Raw genomic sequence first — 19,366 nt, 5'->3', positions numbered from 1 at the left:
TACTACACTATCTATAGTAGAAAGTACAAGATATCTAAAGCATAACTTTACCTTTAACAAGCTTTAATAAACTTGCAGTTTCTAGTTAGAAAAGGAACTTAGTGGGCTCAAACAAGCACACAACTAAATAAAAATTCAAATGTGCAGTTGAAGAGTGACTTAAAGGTTAAATCAAATAATGCAATAAGAACCCCAGCATTTACTACAGTGTTTAGCATAAAGTGAGTGTTCCACAAATGATGATTTGTATTGTTACTGGTGTTGTTATTTTTAACTTAGGTTTAGAGGTAGGAGATCAGAGTTCAGTGGGGAGGATCAGTACAGATATCCTGAAGGAGTTGGCATGTATTTTTTTCAGGTAAAAGATCAAGGGAGAGATATAAATCAAACAAGGGCCGACAGAGAAATAGGTAGAAGCATGAAAACTGAGTTGTCTGCTATGACTGCAGTGGGGAATACGTGTAGAGATTTAATAACCGAGAAGGCTTGAGGCAAACATTCGGGGCTGAAAATCCAAGGCTAAAGGGTTTGGAATTAATTTATGAGGCGATGAGAAACATGGAACCCCAAAGGACTGGAATGCCAGAAATTGAAGTTAGGACTCAAGAAAGAGTAGGCAAGAGGAGAAGCATATGAACTAAGACTTTGGAAGTGAAAACAAGAATGTAACATGTTTCAGAGATGAGGAGTCTGAGGAAGATACTGATAGAATTAGAGAGAGAATAATGAATTGCCAAAATGCAGAATTACACAACTCTAAGAAGCCAGGGGAAGTAAGATGACCAAGGAGAAAGAGGTCAGCAACTTGGGAGGAGTCTCTTAAACTAACCACTAAGGTGGCATCAATAAAGCATTAAATGGCCTCGATTATTTGGTGGAGACGCAACATTGCTAGCAGGATGTCAGCAAAAGTCCATTTAATTTTTTAAGAATTTTATTACTTTGCTTATATGTTTTTAAAGTATTTAGTCAGCAAACAATATAGTGGAAAGAGTCCTAAAATTGTCTTTCAGATCCATCTTTTTCAATTGCTACATTTGCCAACCCAGCTAAAACATTTGCTTTCCCTGGTCAAAAAAAAAAAACCAAAATGATGAGTGGGGCGTACTTTATTCATGGGATTGCTCTGAAGAATAATAGAAAGTCCTTTCGAAATATAAAATTCAAAATATATTATTAATAATACCTAGAATATTTTCTCAAATAATATAGAATTAATTATATAACATCCTTCAATCTGTTAAATTTTCAAGGTTTACATAGCACACTAGATGAGTTAATTTCTCTATCATTCAAAATTTATTCTTTATATTTATTTTTTGTAGTGAACATAGATTTATCATTTTATATAAAAACTTTCTGTGAAATTAGAAAATAAATGCACTGGAGAAGCTGCGATCATATGTATTTCATTGACTCACTCAATATCTTTTTAAATTTCCATTGGGGAAATGAAAAGAGCCTGAAACTCTTATTATTACTCTATTAATTCGGAGTTTGCAATAATGCAACTTGGATAGAGTTTTCGGAGCTGTGGAAAATGACTTACCAATTAAATTCAGATGACTATAGCTAGCATCAGTACTCTCTAAATAAAACTTATAATTATTTTTTTGTAAATATATGCTTCTAATTGAAAAATTAAAGAAATAAAAGTAAGAATTTAAATTTGATATTTTTATTAATGTACCTAAGATATGTTCAAAATTAATAGAAAATTATTGAAATTTTATGTGACTCACAGAAAAATCCTTCTAAAATGCTTGCTTAAAATATTTTTATATTTCTTATTTATAGTAGTTGTTATTATTTCCTTCCACTTTCTTTTTTTTTTGTTTGTTTCCATTTTGCAGAGTACCTGCATTTATGTATAACTGCCTTTCTTATTTAGAAAAAGTAGACGATACCACATATCTATTTACGTCTCTATTTCTCATGGTTTTCATTTGTGTTTATCTAGTCTGATTCACTTTTATCAAAGTACTTTATTCTTGAAATTGACTTTTCAAGCTTATCAAAGGAAAACATTTTCCTGACTTTATGCTCCCTTGCTTCCCATAGAAACAGAATTTATTTTAGATCCAGCTAGGAGAACCTAGTTCCATTAAAGGACTCTACCCAAAGGGTCAAAAAGAATCACTAATCAATATTTGAAATCAAGTAGAAAAAATATATAATAAGAAGTAAAATATATTCTAGTTCTATATTATGTTCACAGATAAAAGAGATACAAACACTGAAATAATGAACTGAAGGGAGTAAAGAAACATGACAGTCTCAGGATTTAACCAAACCTTAAACACAGAGCTCATATATTTATATACATATATGCAATCTTTTAAATTCAAGGGAAAAAAGACAAAAAATATTCACATAATTCCTTAGGAAAAAATAATTTTTAAATTCCATATAATGTTGAAAAATACAACTATTTTTTAAAAAAAGCTTTTTAAATTCTCATTTATTAGAGACAAGCCCTACCTTCCTGTTCTGGTATATGGAAAATATAGTCTTTCAAATTTTAAGGGAAATATTATACATAAATGGATTAACACTACCATCTTTTGTTCACTTAGATTTGAATATTGCCTCTAATGACCTTTAAAAAATATTGCTCAAAATAGGACCTACATGATGTTAAAGAGGACCCCAAGCAAAAGGTCAACATTTGCTTTGGTATTATCCTTTTTTGTCACTGTGTTGAAATTCAGACTTAATACTTGTGGCATTTCTTACTCTCTTTTCTTTTCCCAGTGCATTTTACCTGCTTTATCTCTGATATGTGCTCCAGCAGACACAGATGCACACACATACATGCATAAATGCAGGTAAACCCATACAGGTACACACAGAAACACATATGCACATATCACACAAAGAAGGAAAGTAAAAAAAACCCTACTGATTGAAGGCCAGATTGACTGTATTCTATGGAAATGTCTTACTTTTTGGTGGAGTAAATGACTTTATTTCCTTTTTAAAAGAAACACATTTACTAGTTCCTGTCACTGTGACAAAGTAGTCTAAATAGGAGAGCATTACCATGAAAAGAACTAAATGACTATACATGATAAGAAAGATATATATGAGTTGTGCCTTCTATTTGCAGCTCAGGGTTAGAAAATGAAGATCTGATCTAGATGGGAATTAAGGAAAGGGCTATGAGAGAGATATTGCTTACAGAGAAATGCAAATGATGACTATCTAGGACACTGATAATTCATTTTAAGTATTTCCTCTTATCTATTTCCTCTTCCCATTTCTGGAAAATTTCAACAGTCTGTTGTGTCTCTCTACCTTAGATTAATCCTGGTTGGGGGGGAAATTATAAAAAAGAGGTCGTATCCAAAAAGTAAAATTATGTAAGGGGAACATTATAATTTGCTGAGGAAGGAATTATGAAGCAGTGGGTACTGGGAATATAGGAAGAATTCTTTGGAGAATTGAGTTCACCTGAAACTCTCAGAAATATTAGGGAGGCAGTCTAGGAAACTTCCCATAGTTAATTGCAGAGCTAATGCCATTTTACAAAGAAGTTTAAGTTGACAGATTAAAACAAAGTAAGAAGATTGGTGAAAATCTCTTTACACATCGATATCTATTGCCATTAATATTGGTGAACTCAAATGTAAAAATATATACCAAACACATATGGCTCTCAGGACAGAGCCTAACTAACTACCACCACCCTCTCTTCTATGCCGATATGATACCTGCTATATCATTTATGTTAAAAGTTTTTGTATGCTTCCATATTATATTATAATCTTACCTGAAATACAGACTACCTTTTGACTGCCTTTTTTTCTTATTTGAATTTATTTTATTCTGGCACAAAAATTGGTAGGCTATCAGTAAATAGTTGACTGAATGATTTAAAGTTTTCCCATTTAAATATTGATTAAACTGAAAACAAAAAAAAAGAGAAATAGCTTCATCGTCATGGAAAAGAATGAAGCATTAGCAATAAATTAAATTTAACTAAGCAAAGAATCAAAACAATGCCAATGTTTTAAATTTATAATGTAGGAAAATTAGTCATTATTTTTACCAAATTAGAAGAAATATAGAGAAGGATACAAAACAATCCTGTTGAGTCATAAAAGATACACTATAAGTAAATGTTCTCTTGTAATTAAGTTAGTTTATTGTTGTTTTAAAAATGTGCAAAGGGATCTGGAAAAAATCAACACTTTATATAGAAAATGAAGTCAATTATTATTTGCCTGGAAAAAAATGAAACACTTTAGGAAATCATCATTGTATCTAAACTGAACTTAAGAAGTATTACTAATTGCTAAAAGGGAGATAGTATGCATTTCTATTCCTATTAGTTTTAGTACAGTCAGGTGGATGCAAAATTTTTTTGAACTTTATGGACAGATTGATGCCAACATTTCAGCCCCACCCCCACTCAACATTAAAGCTGAAAATTCAAGGTACTGACATTTTGAGATTGTGTCAACAAAGAGAATGTATATGCAGATTTATCAGCTCTATTTTTTTTCCATTTATAGGAACCTTTCTATCTAACAATAACATAAATGCATCGGTGTTGAGTAATTCTATAGCTGAATTAAAATATTAAAAATATTAAATAATTGAAACATAGAGTTGAGATCATAAGGTCAGATATAATTTTTTAAGAAATATTGGTTTATTTAGTCATCGACATCAAAACCCAAGAATTATGATCAAGCTACAATTTGGGACAAAGTGTATTCCATAGCATAAGATGGCCTGGTGCTAAATCTTCAGGAGTATGATGAAAGAAAAAGATCAAGAATTTCTCATTTATAATTCTAGAAAAAAACAGTTTTATTGTTTAAAACTGACAAGGGACAAGGTTTGTTTCATCTTCAAACAAGGAGCAATAGACAAATTATAACCAACTTAAAATATGTATGTATGTGTATATGAGTGTGTGTATGTATACAGAGAGAGAAAGAAAGGAGGAAAAAGGAGAGAGAGAAGGAAGAAGAGAGAAAGAACTTCTGAAGATAAGATTCTTCAAAATCTGCCCTAAGACGATAATCATGTTTTCTCGAGACTATTGAAGAGAATCTAACACACCTATTGCAGGTCTGTCATATGATTTACTAAATGTTACTTCGGGTGTTGTCTAAGGTCAAAATGGCATTTCAATTCAAATATTTTTCAACACCAGACAAATACTAATGTGTATGCTGAAGAAATTAGTTTTTCCTACCCAAACAAACTGATATATTTAAAACAATGGAATTAGAATTCCTTTTAAACAGATTGCTCAGAGGGAGAAAACTCAGAAACTTTTCAAAAAAAGCATTTAAAGCAAATGAGAAATCTGATTTTTAAATTAGGCATTTGAGATAAAATGGCCTTTGAGAGAGAAATACTACTTTCTAAGCTACCATATCTTTCCATTGCTTTCTAAAATTTACCTTTTTTACAGATAAACTTCGAAAGATATCTACATAAAACCAGACATATGAACAAAAATAAAATAATTTAAATAGTTTTACGAAATATTTTGATTTTTTTCATGAAGGAACCAGATAGCAGTATCCTTAATAAGATAGCAGATCTGGCCTTTAAAACTAAGTAATTGCAAAATAACATATATTTGTATGCATGATATTTGTACTTGTATGTGGAACCAGTATTGCACCCAATGATCACTGCTATTTTAACTGAAGTTAATCATAAACAAAACAAAAGGAAAGTTTCAGGTAAAAATCACAAGGAAACATCTTTAATAAACTTTTAAAATTTTAATTCATTAGGCAACGAATGGTCATTATCTATTCTAAGAACATTTTTTCCATCAAATTTCAAATCTAATGTACTTTCCCTAGATGCAACAAGATATAAAACATCTACGTCATCTATAAACATCTATCGTAATTATATGTGCCTTTTGTCTTCAAGTTATCCTATTTTTTTTACTCTTGTATTTCACTTAAAACAGACAATTGAGTTATTTTAAAAATAACGTTGCAATAAAATGTTGTTATCCATGCATCTTTTATTTAATTCAAGTACTTAGTTTCCAGATTTCTGAAATGGTTACTAGATTATGTGTTTTCTGTGACATAGGCATTAAAAACAATTTCAAACTTAAGTTTACTTAGAGATCATCTTACTAAATTTATCATTTTCAAAAGGAAATTGGTGGTAGAGAAAGAGACAAATTACACTATTAAAACCGACATTACTAGAATTAGAACCCAGTTCCAGAATTAGGGTCTATCCTACAATATAGTCCCCTATTCCAGAATGCATCATATTCATATTTATGGGGAAAAAGTGTGCATAATGTTATATCTCTATTGACAAAATTGCTGCTAAAAACATGACCAAAAGCCAAAAATATGTAAGTACATATTTCAAATAATTTATTAATTTGCATTTACCAATCTAGTATTCTGGAAAATGCAATTATGAGTAATAAAAGAAAGAGCTTATATTCTCTTATGAGAGAGAAAAGATTAGATAGATAAATGATAGATAATAGATAGATAGATTTAAATTATATATGTAATATATGTGTGTGTGTGTGTGTGTGTGTGTGTGTGTATACGATTTAGAAGTAGGAGATTGAAATTGCTAGGTCCAGAAAAAAGGTGCAGATTTAGAGAATGAAAAGAGTAGACATAGCTGGAGGTTTCAGAGGATACCATGAGAGAAATGGCATTTGACTGTTGTCTTAAAGATGGTAAAGAGGGAATTCATAAAGGTGACTTTAAGCATATTTGTGACAAAGGAAATAAAATTACAAAAAGCAAAAAATTCAAAAGTACACAGGATAATAAACTGTTCTCCTTAACTGGGATATGGTGTATGATCTGAGAGAAACATGGAAGAGCTTATGTGCCAATTTAGGAGTCTGAACTTTGAATCGTAGGTGATGAGTAGGCATACAGAGGTTTCTGAATAAAGAGGGAACACTTAATGCTGCATTCATGTCTTTGCTATAGAGAATGGTTACCCAGCCAAGCAGACCATGTCCTACTGGAGTTGATTCTTGAGTGAGAGTCAGCAAGAGAGTGTAACTTTTTTTTTTTCAGGTGGACTTAGAAATAATGAAAACCACTAATACGAAACGAACAGAGAAACTTGAACCGATAGTTGAGAAGACAGCAATGTTTAAGCTTCTGGAATCCACCATACTTGTTGCCCTTAACAGTTAGACAGGAATTTTCTGTCACTTACAACTGAAAGGGTTCCAGTTCATAAAGGAATGTTCATCTGACAGCATCGTTTTGAGGGTGAAGGGAAAATCAGAAATGAGGAAAAAATGTAAGAATTTCTTACAGGAGATAAAAGGGCCTGCCTTTGAAAATGACAGTAATACTGGAGAGGCAGGAATGGTTTCTGAGAAGGTTTTGAGAACTCAGAGTTAACAATTACAAAATACTATCTATGTGTCAAACATTGAGTGAAACACTTTTTAGACATCATCTAATTTAATCCTCAGAAAAATCTATGATGCAATAAATGAAAATAAATCTTCATCATGAAGATATAAAAAAAATATTAAGAGAAATTATAGTTAAAATACCAAGGTTGGATTTAAACTAGGTCAAATTTCAGAATCCAGTAACATAATTTGAAATGCATTTTAGAAAAATGAGGTGATAGAATAGTCTAATGTTGCTAAAAGAGAGGAAAGAAATCTTTTTAGGTGGAATGGGGAAATCAAGAGGAGAACAAATAATTAAGGGGAATTACTCAAAGTTTAATTTTAGTCACATTAGATTTTATGAAACTTGGCGAAAATTTTACAGAAGTCAACCGAATGTTTCAGATACAAATGTGGGGAAAATTCACATAGCAGTGATGGTTTAAGTCACTATATTGGTAAACAAAAGAGTGCAGACTAAGAGAACAGGACAAGAATCTGATTTAGAGAAAGGAATAATAAAGAGCAAAAAAGACATGATTGGAATGTAAAAACAGAACCAGTATGTTTGGCATCATAAATGACAAAGAAGAAAAATGTATCAAGAAGAATGATTGTTTACTCAATAGGCATGCCATCTGCATAGAGCCAACGTTGAGATAGACAGATGAATAGACAGACAGACAGACAGACAGACATGCATGGTAGGCATCTATACCTTCCAAAATAACTGCATAATCTATATTTATATATGTATATGTGTAATTAATTAATTGATTTATACATTTGTACTTTAGGGTTTCAAATCAGCACTTAAAGAGAAAACCACATATTAAGATTACTTATGACTTTGAACTTAACCCTAAAGAACTATATTATTTTATATTGTACAAAACACAGTTAGTTTAAGAACATATATCTTCTAAAACTAGAATGACCAGAGAAAATGTTGAAACTGACGGACAAATAAACTAAGAATAACTGAAGGAACATCAGATTACATCTGCCGTTTCATCCACATATTTCAATGCAAATAATTAAAATGCTAAGAAACTGCATCTCATTTTTCTTAAATATTTCTCAATTTCTTGTTTAATGTTTAATATTTTTCTCTCTTAACTTTCATATAATTAATCCCTTCTTAAATTAAAAAAAGTGCTACCAAGTTACATAACCATCTTTCTTAAGGAAAACATTTTATTTCATTCATTGGGAAACGATATTAAAAATCAAAGTGCACATATTCACTAATTTTCAAGAACAGTATTTGACTTTTTTCTCTTTGAAAATAATTTGGAATTAAGTAGAAAGAGTAATTTCCACGTTTAAAATAAGTCTAATAGGTGTGAAATCAAAGGAAAATTTATTTCAGTTTCACAAAGCCTGGTCAGCTTAAATCTTGAAGTTTCCTTTTGAAAAACTTTGCTTTTGCCCACTAGAATCTTTATAGCTCAAGGAAATACTTATTTGCCAGAAGAAAGAAATTCATAAGACAAATCAAAATGATCTGATGGAACAGCATGAAATATAGCTACTCGTTCTAAAACCCAGATACAAAGCCAAAAGACCTACAAAGAAAGAATATAGGCACAGCAGTTCACAGAAGGTAAATCAAAAAGCAAGTAAATTTTTTTTAAAAAAGGTAAGGTATGTTGGAAATATACTTGGTTAACACACATACTGTAATTATTATGATCAAATAAAGAAAATACTACAGCAAAAGAATTACTAAGAAAGTTTAACCTGGCAAATGAAGAGAGTAGATGCATTTGAAACATAAAACCCTTTTTCCCTGCCTCATGAGAATTCGACCTCCAGTTCTAGCTCTGCTCCCCTGATAACTTGACAGGGAAAGAATGTCAACTATAATTTTAAGCAACTTTTCTGTATTACATTGCTCTGGATTGAGAGGAATGTTGAAATCTGATAAGAAGCCATGGCTCTGACCTTAATGTAGTGAGTCTTGTAACTTTAGGGAATCTGAACGTTGTACCTATAGGCTTGTTACAAGAGACCTTGGCTCCTGTGGGACAGAGGATTCTGCCAGAGTTCTCATCTCCAAATTATATATATATATATAATTATATATATATACATATATATAATTATATATATAAATATTTATATATATACATAATTATATATATAATTATATATATTATATGTATATTATATGTATACATATATATTATATGTATATGTATATATATATACATATAATATATATATATACCATCATCTAGACAGTGGTTCTTATCCTGGGATAATTTTGCCCATCAAGAAACAGTTGATAATGTATGGAGATATTTTTTTTATTGTCATGGCATGAAAGGAAGGGCATGCTATTGGCATCTCAAGATTAAAGACCAAAGATGCCTCTTAACACCCTAAAATTAGCAGGACAATCCCCCCACACAACTAATAATTACATTTTGGGCAGAAAAAAATTTTGTTCGGAGTCTGTCCTTTGCATTTGATACATTTAGCGGTAGCCCTGGCCTTTATGCACTGGATGCCAGTAGCAACCCTCTTCCTCCATTGAAAAATGTTTCCAGAATTTTCAAGTGTTCTCAGGAGTGGGGAGTGGAAGGCATACTGGTAAGCTGTAGTTCTTGTCTTACATTTGTAAATGAATTTGATTCCATATGTACCTAGGGAAATCCCATTAATTTGAATGTAGTTAAGCTTAAGAAGCCCCTCCAGCTCAGTTATAGATTACTACTAGGTTACTAATACAAGCTAAAATACTGTATGAACAATGCTTGTAGGTGGATTAGACACTATGGTAAATGTATATCTTGCTGGAAGGATAGGAAGTCAGGTCTCTCTTGCACAACAGTAGCCTTTGACTTCCTACTTCCTGATTGGTTTCATCATGCACTGACTAAAGTACTTTTTGACATTCAATTTCTTACATGGTTACCTAACTTCTGAAGTGCTTCTGCATTTTTTCCTAACCAGAGACGGACTTCTGCATATTTTATATTCTTAAAAGCATTTCCTACACTAAGTATTTTATCATTAGTATATTTAAAATAAACTGATAAAGTCACAGGCATGTTCATGAGATATATTATTGTAAACCTTTATGTGTAATTTATTTTAATGGTTTATTATTATTACCCTTTTATTTTCATGGAGAAGAGTACAGTATTTAGGAAATGCTTAAAGTCTATATTTGGGAAGAACATAGCTATTTTTGGATGAGAAATAAATCCTTTAACTAAGAAAGATTAAAAGGGCACAAATTTTTTTATAGCTACACATATATATTTATATATGCATTTATGTTCACTTCCCTTAGAGAATATTTTTCCATAAAGTGATAAAGGGGGAAGGAGAGGAAAAGTACCGAGAAAGAGAGGAAGCATAAATTTTCTTCATTCCAAATACATTTGATTTAATCACATATCTGAAGGTTTTCCAGGGGAAAATATCTTTTTGATGCTATAATCATCCACTTGAATTTCTGTACAACAGAGGTAGGCAGCAGTACTGAGATAAGAGATTACACCATCAACAAACACAAGACTTGGCTGAGTTAACTTGTCAATACTTTTCATCACTCTGTTAAAACTGGCTGGTGCCTATTCCACTTTGCATTGATGCTGAAAATAAAACGTTTAATGAACGATTTGTTTTCTAAACATTAAACTATCATTGTATCTGCATTATGATGTAAATAGAGGGAACCAGGGGAAAAAAATACGCTATTTTCTTTACATAATCCACACACTTGATGAACTGATCCTCTTTCCAGGTAATTGTTGCTCAATTGCTCAGTAATGATATCCTGTCTGTGCTCTACAGTGAGAAGCTCTTTAGAATGGGAGACTTTCTATTTTGACAGCTTTTTTAAATGGTTACCCTGCTATCTTCTCTGGAAGAGTGAGAAAACGGGAAACAAGGAGACTACCCCAGATAACGAGAGCAGTTCAGCTATAGTAAATTCATCCTAAAGATTTTCTGCAAAATAGCATTCCATGAGAAGTTTAATTTTTAAATATTCAGAAGTAATATAAAAATAAAAAGTTTAAACAAATCTGTTTTCAAACAGCTTCATTATAATTTCTTAATAAATCCGCTGGAAAATGAGGTAGGACATTTATATAACATATTCACTTGAAACAAAAATTCTAGAGTTGATTTCATACAGTCTAACTTGTACACCATCTTAAGAAAAAGATCTTAATTACCTGGGGGAAGGGCAAGGTCAGATGGGAGAAAATAGTATAAATATTGTTTTCAAAATATTAAGATTGCCTCATGGTACAGTTGATTAATGTTTCTAATAACAGCTGCAAACAATACAAGAATGGTAGGGTCATTTAATCCAAATAAAGAAACAATGTGTAATAAATGCTGAGTTCTATTTAGTAATCATTAATGTTAAAATATGAAATATGAATGCTTAAAATATTATTTTCTTAGTAAACTTAAAAGCTTTCCTTAACCTACCTTCTAGTCGAGTATATTACAAAGTTTCCTAGTGAGAAAATGAAATTAAGAATGCCTTACCAAGTAGAGTTTTAGCTTTAAGCTTTTCCTCAGTACAGAAGCCCTAAACAGGATCAGTTAATCAAGAAACTACTAATTTGACAAGTGTTGTAATGCTAGAAATATAAGAGTAGCTTCGGCTCATAAAGAGTTTATAGTAGAAATAGATCAACCAGCTTTAGAAAAAACAGTAAAATAAAGTGTAGGAGGAATGATGTATAAGAAAATGGATTCTTTACATTAAAATATATCAAAACTTATATATTAAAATGATAATCATAATAATTTGCATTTTATGCTATATGATAAACAACATTCTAGTTACTTTGCAAATTTATTTTAAATAAATATTAGTTGAAAAATGGCAAACATTTTTTCTTTTGGAAATAAAAAAACAACCTAAAGCTCAGAGAAATTAAGATATTTGCCAAGGGCCATATATATATAATATTTAATTAAGTAAGGAGGCCATTGGACTGAGGTGGTTCTAATGCTATGGCATTCTACCTAAGCAAACTCAAATCTAAACTGGTAAATGACTCAAGGTTATAAAACTGAAACTTAAGGACAACCAATCAAAAATGGCCAGCTAGGCTATAGACAATAGCCAATCTGAAGTTTCCTTACTTAGTTTGCTTCTGCCTTGTCTCAATAAAAGTCTCTCCCTGAGCTCCTATCGGTGGAGCACTCCTAACCACTTCCGATTTGGCACTGTCCTCTTAGAAGGGAATTTTGCTCAAATAAACTTAAAAATTTTAATTTGCCTCAGTTTATCTTTTAACAATAGTAATAAGTGATAAAAATTAGGATTCTCTGATTCAAAAAATAGTCTTCAAATGAATGCTCTCTTCATAGTTATCATCCTTATAGAAGCAGTGATTATATACTATGTTGAAAATAACCTTGAACTTACCACCTATGTTTCCGATGTAGTCTTTAGAATAACTTCAAATGTAAGTTTTTTTACTTTTGAGGTGAATTTATATTACGAAAGCAAACCAAAGTCTGTTAGAATCAAGTCATTTGGTGAAAAAAAGTGAATCCAATTGTATTAAAGTTTGTTGTGAAAATCATACAATGATTAGAAGTATTCCTTTGTGCTACTTAAACAAATTCCATGGTCAATATTACAAGAGAGTTTTGAGAAAGGCCATGATGAAATAATAACCAATGATTTTGAAAAAAAGTGTATCATCGAATATGTATATTCAAAAAAAGTTTTACTTTCAAGTTCTAAAATGTTTTGTGCAGACTAAACGGCAGTGTCTACAGTATCAAAGAGGACCATTCTCAGTCAGGAAGATGCTTCCTAAAGAGGTGGGACTTAGCCAGAACTTAAAAGGTGAAAAGCAGATGAAGGATTGTTGGGAAAAGCAGAATGGAGAAATGGGAGCCTGACTACAGAGGCAACACCAAATTACCATGATTACGAGACTGAGAAGGGATGGACTGAATTACTATGGAGAATAGGAAATAACTAGGGCTTTCCAGGCTACAGAGATGAAGCCATTTTATTGTTCTGAAAATAAGTTAAAATTCTTGTCACTTATAAATTTCTTTGGATAGTCTTTAACTTCTTCCTGTGTGTATACGACAAACAGTTCCCTTATTTCCTCTTTTATCAATAGTTACATTGTCTTTTATATTAACTTTAGATTTATCTCTAGTCACACTAATATTTTCAAAGCAATTTTGCGTTTTAAAAAATTAAAAAAGTAGTTATATTTGCTCAATGCAGTCATTCTACATATCTTAACACTACAAAAAAATTAGTAATTTGTCGAACAATAATGAACATATATGTTATAGTACATTCCAATATATTTTTAATAATGTTTTCTTTATAAGGTCCATGATACTCTGCTTTGGTTGAATATTCATTTTGATTGAAAGTAATCAACATGCATTTTTCACTAGATTTCTTGAGAGAAAGAGCAATAAATCCTTGATCTGTGGCTCCCTTCTCTTCACCTGATTTTGTCTTGATTTAGAAACAGGTGAAGAACATGAAAATATAAATTTAAGTGGTATATGAGATCTCATTTGGAGATGGCTGAAAGATTGTTACTTAATATAATTTAACATCATCATCAGTGTTTGATTTTTAGTGTATATTTTATACTCCAAAACAGAATATCTTTAATTGTAGGTACAACTGTTATATTTTTAATGAAGCTTTAATAGAAGTATATATCTTCTCCAAATGATTTTTAAAGAAACATATTCAAATCATACTTACTTTACTAAAATATTTTATTAGTGCTTTGAGTGAAATCTTTTAAAAAAACAACTTTTATTAAAATAAAATAATATAGTTTATGAAATTAAAATTATAGCATATACTACTATGTGTATATACTACACAAATAAATATAAGAAAAAAACAATTTCTTTTAGGAGGGCAATAGGCATATATCTTAGTTTCTTCTTTAATATATATATTTGAATATATTCATCCAATATTATTTTTATTTAATCAATATTCAAATGTTGTACTCCAATGGATAAATTTAAAAATCACATTTATTACCGTTATTTTATTTAGAAAATTGTTCTAGTTTTGTTCAATAAGCTCTATACATACTATGATTTCCCTTCAAATGATATTGAAGGGAAGCAGAATATGCCACCCCAAAATGTACAACTTGGACAAGTGGATTATTTTGAACTGGAAGCAATCAAGATCCAGCAGACCAAGGAAAACTTTACTTCTTTTTACCTACCTAAAAGAATTGAAATAGGAGGCCTGGCCCAGAGGGAAAGCTCTTACAAAAGATAACATTTTTTTGAATGACCTATCTGTATCACAGGGCAAATATCTAATTACCAAACATCTGGTTTAATCACCACTCCCCGTTTGAAACTCCAGAGCCCTAACCCATTCCTTAGCTGAGGATGGCATATAAGCCTCAACTGCCCTACTTGCCTTTTGGTCTCCTACTTACTTTTAAGGAGCTTCTGTATATATGAAATTAAAATGTTATTTTCATGTAATTTGTATTATGTCAATTTAATTATTAGACCTACCAAAGAAGCTATAAGGGTATAAGGAAAAATTTCCTCCTTAACATTCTGAATCAATTATTTATTTATTTATTTATTTATTTATTTATTTATTTATTTTATTTATTTATTTTATTTTCAGTGATTCATTTTAATGAGCCTAAAGTTAACAAAAGAATTGTTTTATAGTTTCAAAAACACGTGAATAAAATTAAGTGATGGTGGAAAATTCAAAAATCTGTTATTAAAACTACAACGTACTTTGCAGTTTCATCTAGTAATTAAAAAATAGATTAATTTTAAACCATTATTTTTCAAAATATATTTACAACTTCTTATTCTGGTCCTTATCATTTTTGGTAATTAGTAATTTTAGAAGTTAAAAATATTATAAAATAAATCTGCTTTCTAGGAATGAGCAATGTGCACAAGAATTTAATAATTTAAATGATTTCATTTTGATGATTAAGGTATGCTGGAAAGGATATAGAATGGTATAAAATACCTCTAGGCTTCTTTCACTTGTTAAATCACTCATTTTAAGAATAGGCAAATTAATTGGAGATAAAAAAATAATTTTAAAAGTTTTAATAAAACAATTGCTTTACAATTTTAATACAAAATTAACTAAGAACAAATCTCATTAGGAGATTTTGAATATTAAACTAAATGGACCATTCCATTATTTATATATTATTGAAATACATGCACTATGTATATTTAGGCCTTTACAATCTACACTCATCAAAGTCCTATATAAAATTATTTTTGTGTTTTTTTAATCCTTTTGATTTGTTATCGTTTAATGGAATACAAGTAAAATTAAACAAGGGAAGGAAAATGGGTGCTTGGAAATGACAGATTTTTTTTTATTTATTATGACCATCTCTTTTTCATTATTTATATTTCAAAACAAATATATGTGTGTGTGTTCACATGTATAAAATAGACTGTCCTAGAATTTGTTGATGTAATAAACATTTTCAAGAAAAGAGATTTCAATAAAATATAGAGTTCAAGTCCTGAAAACTGTGTTCTGTAATGATTAAAGTAATTTGATATCTCCCTTTATACACTCAGGCACTTTCAGCTATCAAACTATATATAGCAAATCCTCAGACACTCCTAAACCTAAATAATAAAAACCAGTCATGCAAGAAGCAAGAGGTATGCAATATAAAGACAGACGCAGACAGATAGATGATAGATGATAGATAGATAGATATAAATATACAGATCTATATAGTCTTATTTCATTTGTTATAACTCACATTTACTCAACACATTTACTGAATAGTTATAAGATATATTAGGCTGAGAATACAAAGTATATAAAACATGGCTTGTTTTGATGTAACTGATAACTAATTGTTGAGGGTGATATAAACACATGTACATGCACGTATGTATATATGTAAGCAGGTATGTATATGTGCATGTATATGTGTATGAAATAACATATTCTATATAAGTACTTCTTATACGTAGCATGGCTAGCCAAATTAAGGATAAATACCTATTATTTTTCATATTTTTAAGAAATCACTATAAACATTAGAATGTTTATTATTTAAAAAATATTATCAGGACCTCTGCCTTATTTTTTTTGCAGAAATAAGTCTTAGGTAGACATGTCTGGCCTTAGGTAGGCTGGACTGCTAGCAGAGATTATGTGCCTGGAAAAATGAATATTTGATTCACTCAGAAATATTCTGGAGTTGTTTCCAGTTATTTGTACCTGGCAAATGCTCAGACACATAACCAGATTTTTCAGAAGAGTTGGAAAGACACGAAAGGGAGCTTTTTGAAAGACACGATGGCATCCTCACCTGACACTCGCAAGACTGCTAGCATCCAGCTGCCTTCCTGGGCAGGCCATGGAAGCTTGCCTCTGAGAGGAAGTGTTGTTAGACTATACCGCCTTGCTCCACAAAGTCAACTTGGGATACAAATCTTTAACCTACATTAAATGAACTTTGCCTATATCTATTGGTGTCTTTCAGTCAATCATATCTTTGTGACACAAGAGAAAACATGCTAGGATTTATCTTCATCAACTTTTATAGGATTGAATTTTAAAATCCTGTGCAGAACTTGACATTTTTTATGGTACTTACTAAGACGGGAAAAAAAAAAAAAGGAAATTTAATGCACCGATAGAATTCTGGACATTAGTATTTTCTATGGAAATTAGACATCTTGATTCTTGAAACTTTAATTCAAAATTCCCTAGAATAACTGGGTTCCACAGCTTTTATTTGTATCAGAGATTCCTCAAAGAGATATGAGCAGAGTGAAAACTAATTACTCTAATAGCTTTAGGAACACTGAAGTTTTGTGCATAACTCTGGAGGAAGCACAGAATCTTGGGATTATCAACAAGAATGAAGTTTTGCAAATTTTATCAATTTCCTCTGTAGTCACTTGAGAGTGTTACTTATATTTTGGAGAACTGAGAAGAGGTTTCTCTTTCATAATTTTTTTTTTCTTTCTGAAACCTGTTTTCCATGAACCTCCTACGTATGAGCTTATTGTCATGGGCATAAAAGGTCAGTGAGAGGAAAAAGCAATACTGAACTGCTGAATGGAACCTGTCATCTAAAAGCTGAATTATTTGGAGAAAAAACTTGTACTTAGTCAGAAACTAGCCAAGGTACTTGACACATATCAGTTTGCATATTTATAGAAGTTTCTAGAGAATAGGGACAAGCGATGGTTAAGCAAGCACGCAGAACTTAGCTCCCCATCCCACCACTCGCTTACCTCATAAATGCATTTATTGTTATCAGTTTCAAATATAATCCTTCTATACATCAATTATTCTTTCAAATTTAAAGTCAGTTAGCCCAATCTGCCAGTGTCCTTAATTCTAATATAAAAATAAACATTTTGGGATTAAATTCTAGTTTTCATTTTCTGAGTTACAAAAGAACCACAGAAAGAAAACAATATTGTTGTTTATTGAAGTGTATAGTTTCATCTAATTCATTATTTTTTTGAAGACTTTGCCACTGTGTATTTAACAAATAGTACATCAGTTAAAATTTACATCAGCACTAATGGAGTTTGAACAGACTGTGTTTAGGTTGCTTTCTCTTTCAGCAATATCCACACCAACTGCAATCTAAATGATCAAGGCATTCTCTAATAATCCAACACCAGTGACATTGTTAAACTTCTTAAATTTATGAATTTAATTACTTTTAATAGTAAAAGCAAATACAAAGCATACAATGCCTGTAATATTTTTTAGAACTTAATAATGATTTCCATAAAAATAGTTAAAGTATCTATCATAATTAAATATCACAATTCAACAATCACCTGTTAAGAAAGTCTAGCAAAAATTTAATACCTAATATTTGCCTGAATTATCTCAATATAGATAATTATGCAATCTGTTCTTACAACTTCAAATATGCGAACATAGCATTTCAATGATTAGTTCTCCAAAATTTAAACAAAAGGATTCCTTGAAATTGGTAGATAAATTGGACAAAGGGCACATAATTTTCTGAAGTAGAAACATGAACTGAGAAAACAAAATAGTATAATAATCTAAATTAGCAATGACTTCCAGTCTCCAATTTGCTTCATTGCACATGGCCAGTTTTCAACCATTAGATTTGTTGATTTTTTTGCCATTAACCAAGCACATAACACCATTATAATCATCACACACACACACACACACACCGAATACCAATACTTTCTATTAAAACGAATGACCAAGGCAGATTCGAGAAAATTAAAGTTTAAATTGGGTATAATGTACAAATATTTTATCCTAATCCAATTCCAAAAATCACCTAATTTTACTAATAGGATAATTGTATTATTTCTCCCCTTGACTCCCAGAAGAAATACATTAAAAAAATATATTTTACTTACACTGTACGATGAGCTGCACCAAAGCTTCTCTTGGCTTCACATTAAATCCATTGTACTGGCTGGTCTGACATCTGTACATTCCTGACATTTCCCTAGATACATTCACAATCCTCAGTGTTCCATCATAGCTCTCCATCTGCATTGACCCATCAGGCATTGCAACCTCTTTATCCGCTCTAGACCAAAGGATGATGGGTTTAGGTTTTCCAGTTACTTGACACTGCAGTTCTATTGTGTCTCCTTCTCTGGTGACCAAAGGTGATTTTTCCTGTGGAACAGTCAGATTGGGTGGAACTTGAAATGGGAAAAAGAAAATTTTTCAAGGTTAGTATAAACTGGAAAATCATACTCAAACACAGAAAATCATAAGGAAACAATTTCTGCTGGTTGAAGATGTGTGACAATTCAGATGACAATAATTATAGAGATCTTGGGAATAAGTGGAAAATTATCCTCACTTGAACAATTCTGAATTGTTTTTATAGAACTCTCTTGAATGACATCTTCGAACTTCAGCAAAATAAATAAAGCATTAAAGTGAATGGTTAACATAAGAACAATTTATACAATGAGTTGTCATTATCAGCCATTAAC

The 19,366-nt window shown here is 30.9% G+C and overlaps 1 protein-coding gene across 3 annotated transcripts in view; it reads right to left on the bottom strand.

The window, feature by feature from the left end:
- Nucleotides 1-19,366, bottom strand: part of MDGA2 (MAM domain containing glycosylphosphatidylinositol anchor 2) — a 772,964-nt gene that overhangs the window by 150,643 nt on the left and 602,955 nt on the right. For all 3 annotated transcript variants that reach the window (XM_039856637.1, XM_039856638.1, XM_039856639.1), the window contains one exon: nt 18,773-19,066. In XM_039856637.1, coding sequence (XP_039712571.1) covers nt 18,773-19,066 — 294 coding nt within the window. The remainder of the gene's footprint in view (nt 1-18,772; nt 19,067-19,366) is intronic.

Source organism: Pteropus medius, unplaced genomic scaffold (assembly GCF_902729225.1).
Source record: "Pteropus medius unplaced genomic scaffold, Ma_sr-lr_union100, whole genome shotgun sequence".
Classification (NCBI taxonomy): domain Eukaryota; kingdom Metazoa; phylum Chordata; class Mammalia; order Chiroptera; family Pteropodidae; genus Pteropus; species Pteropus medius.
The sequence above is the reverse complement of the archived record's forward strand: the minus strand, read 5'-3'. Positions and strand labels throughout refer to the sequence as shown.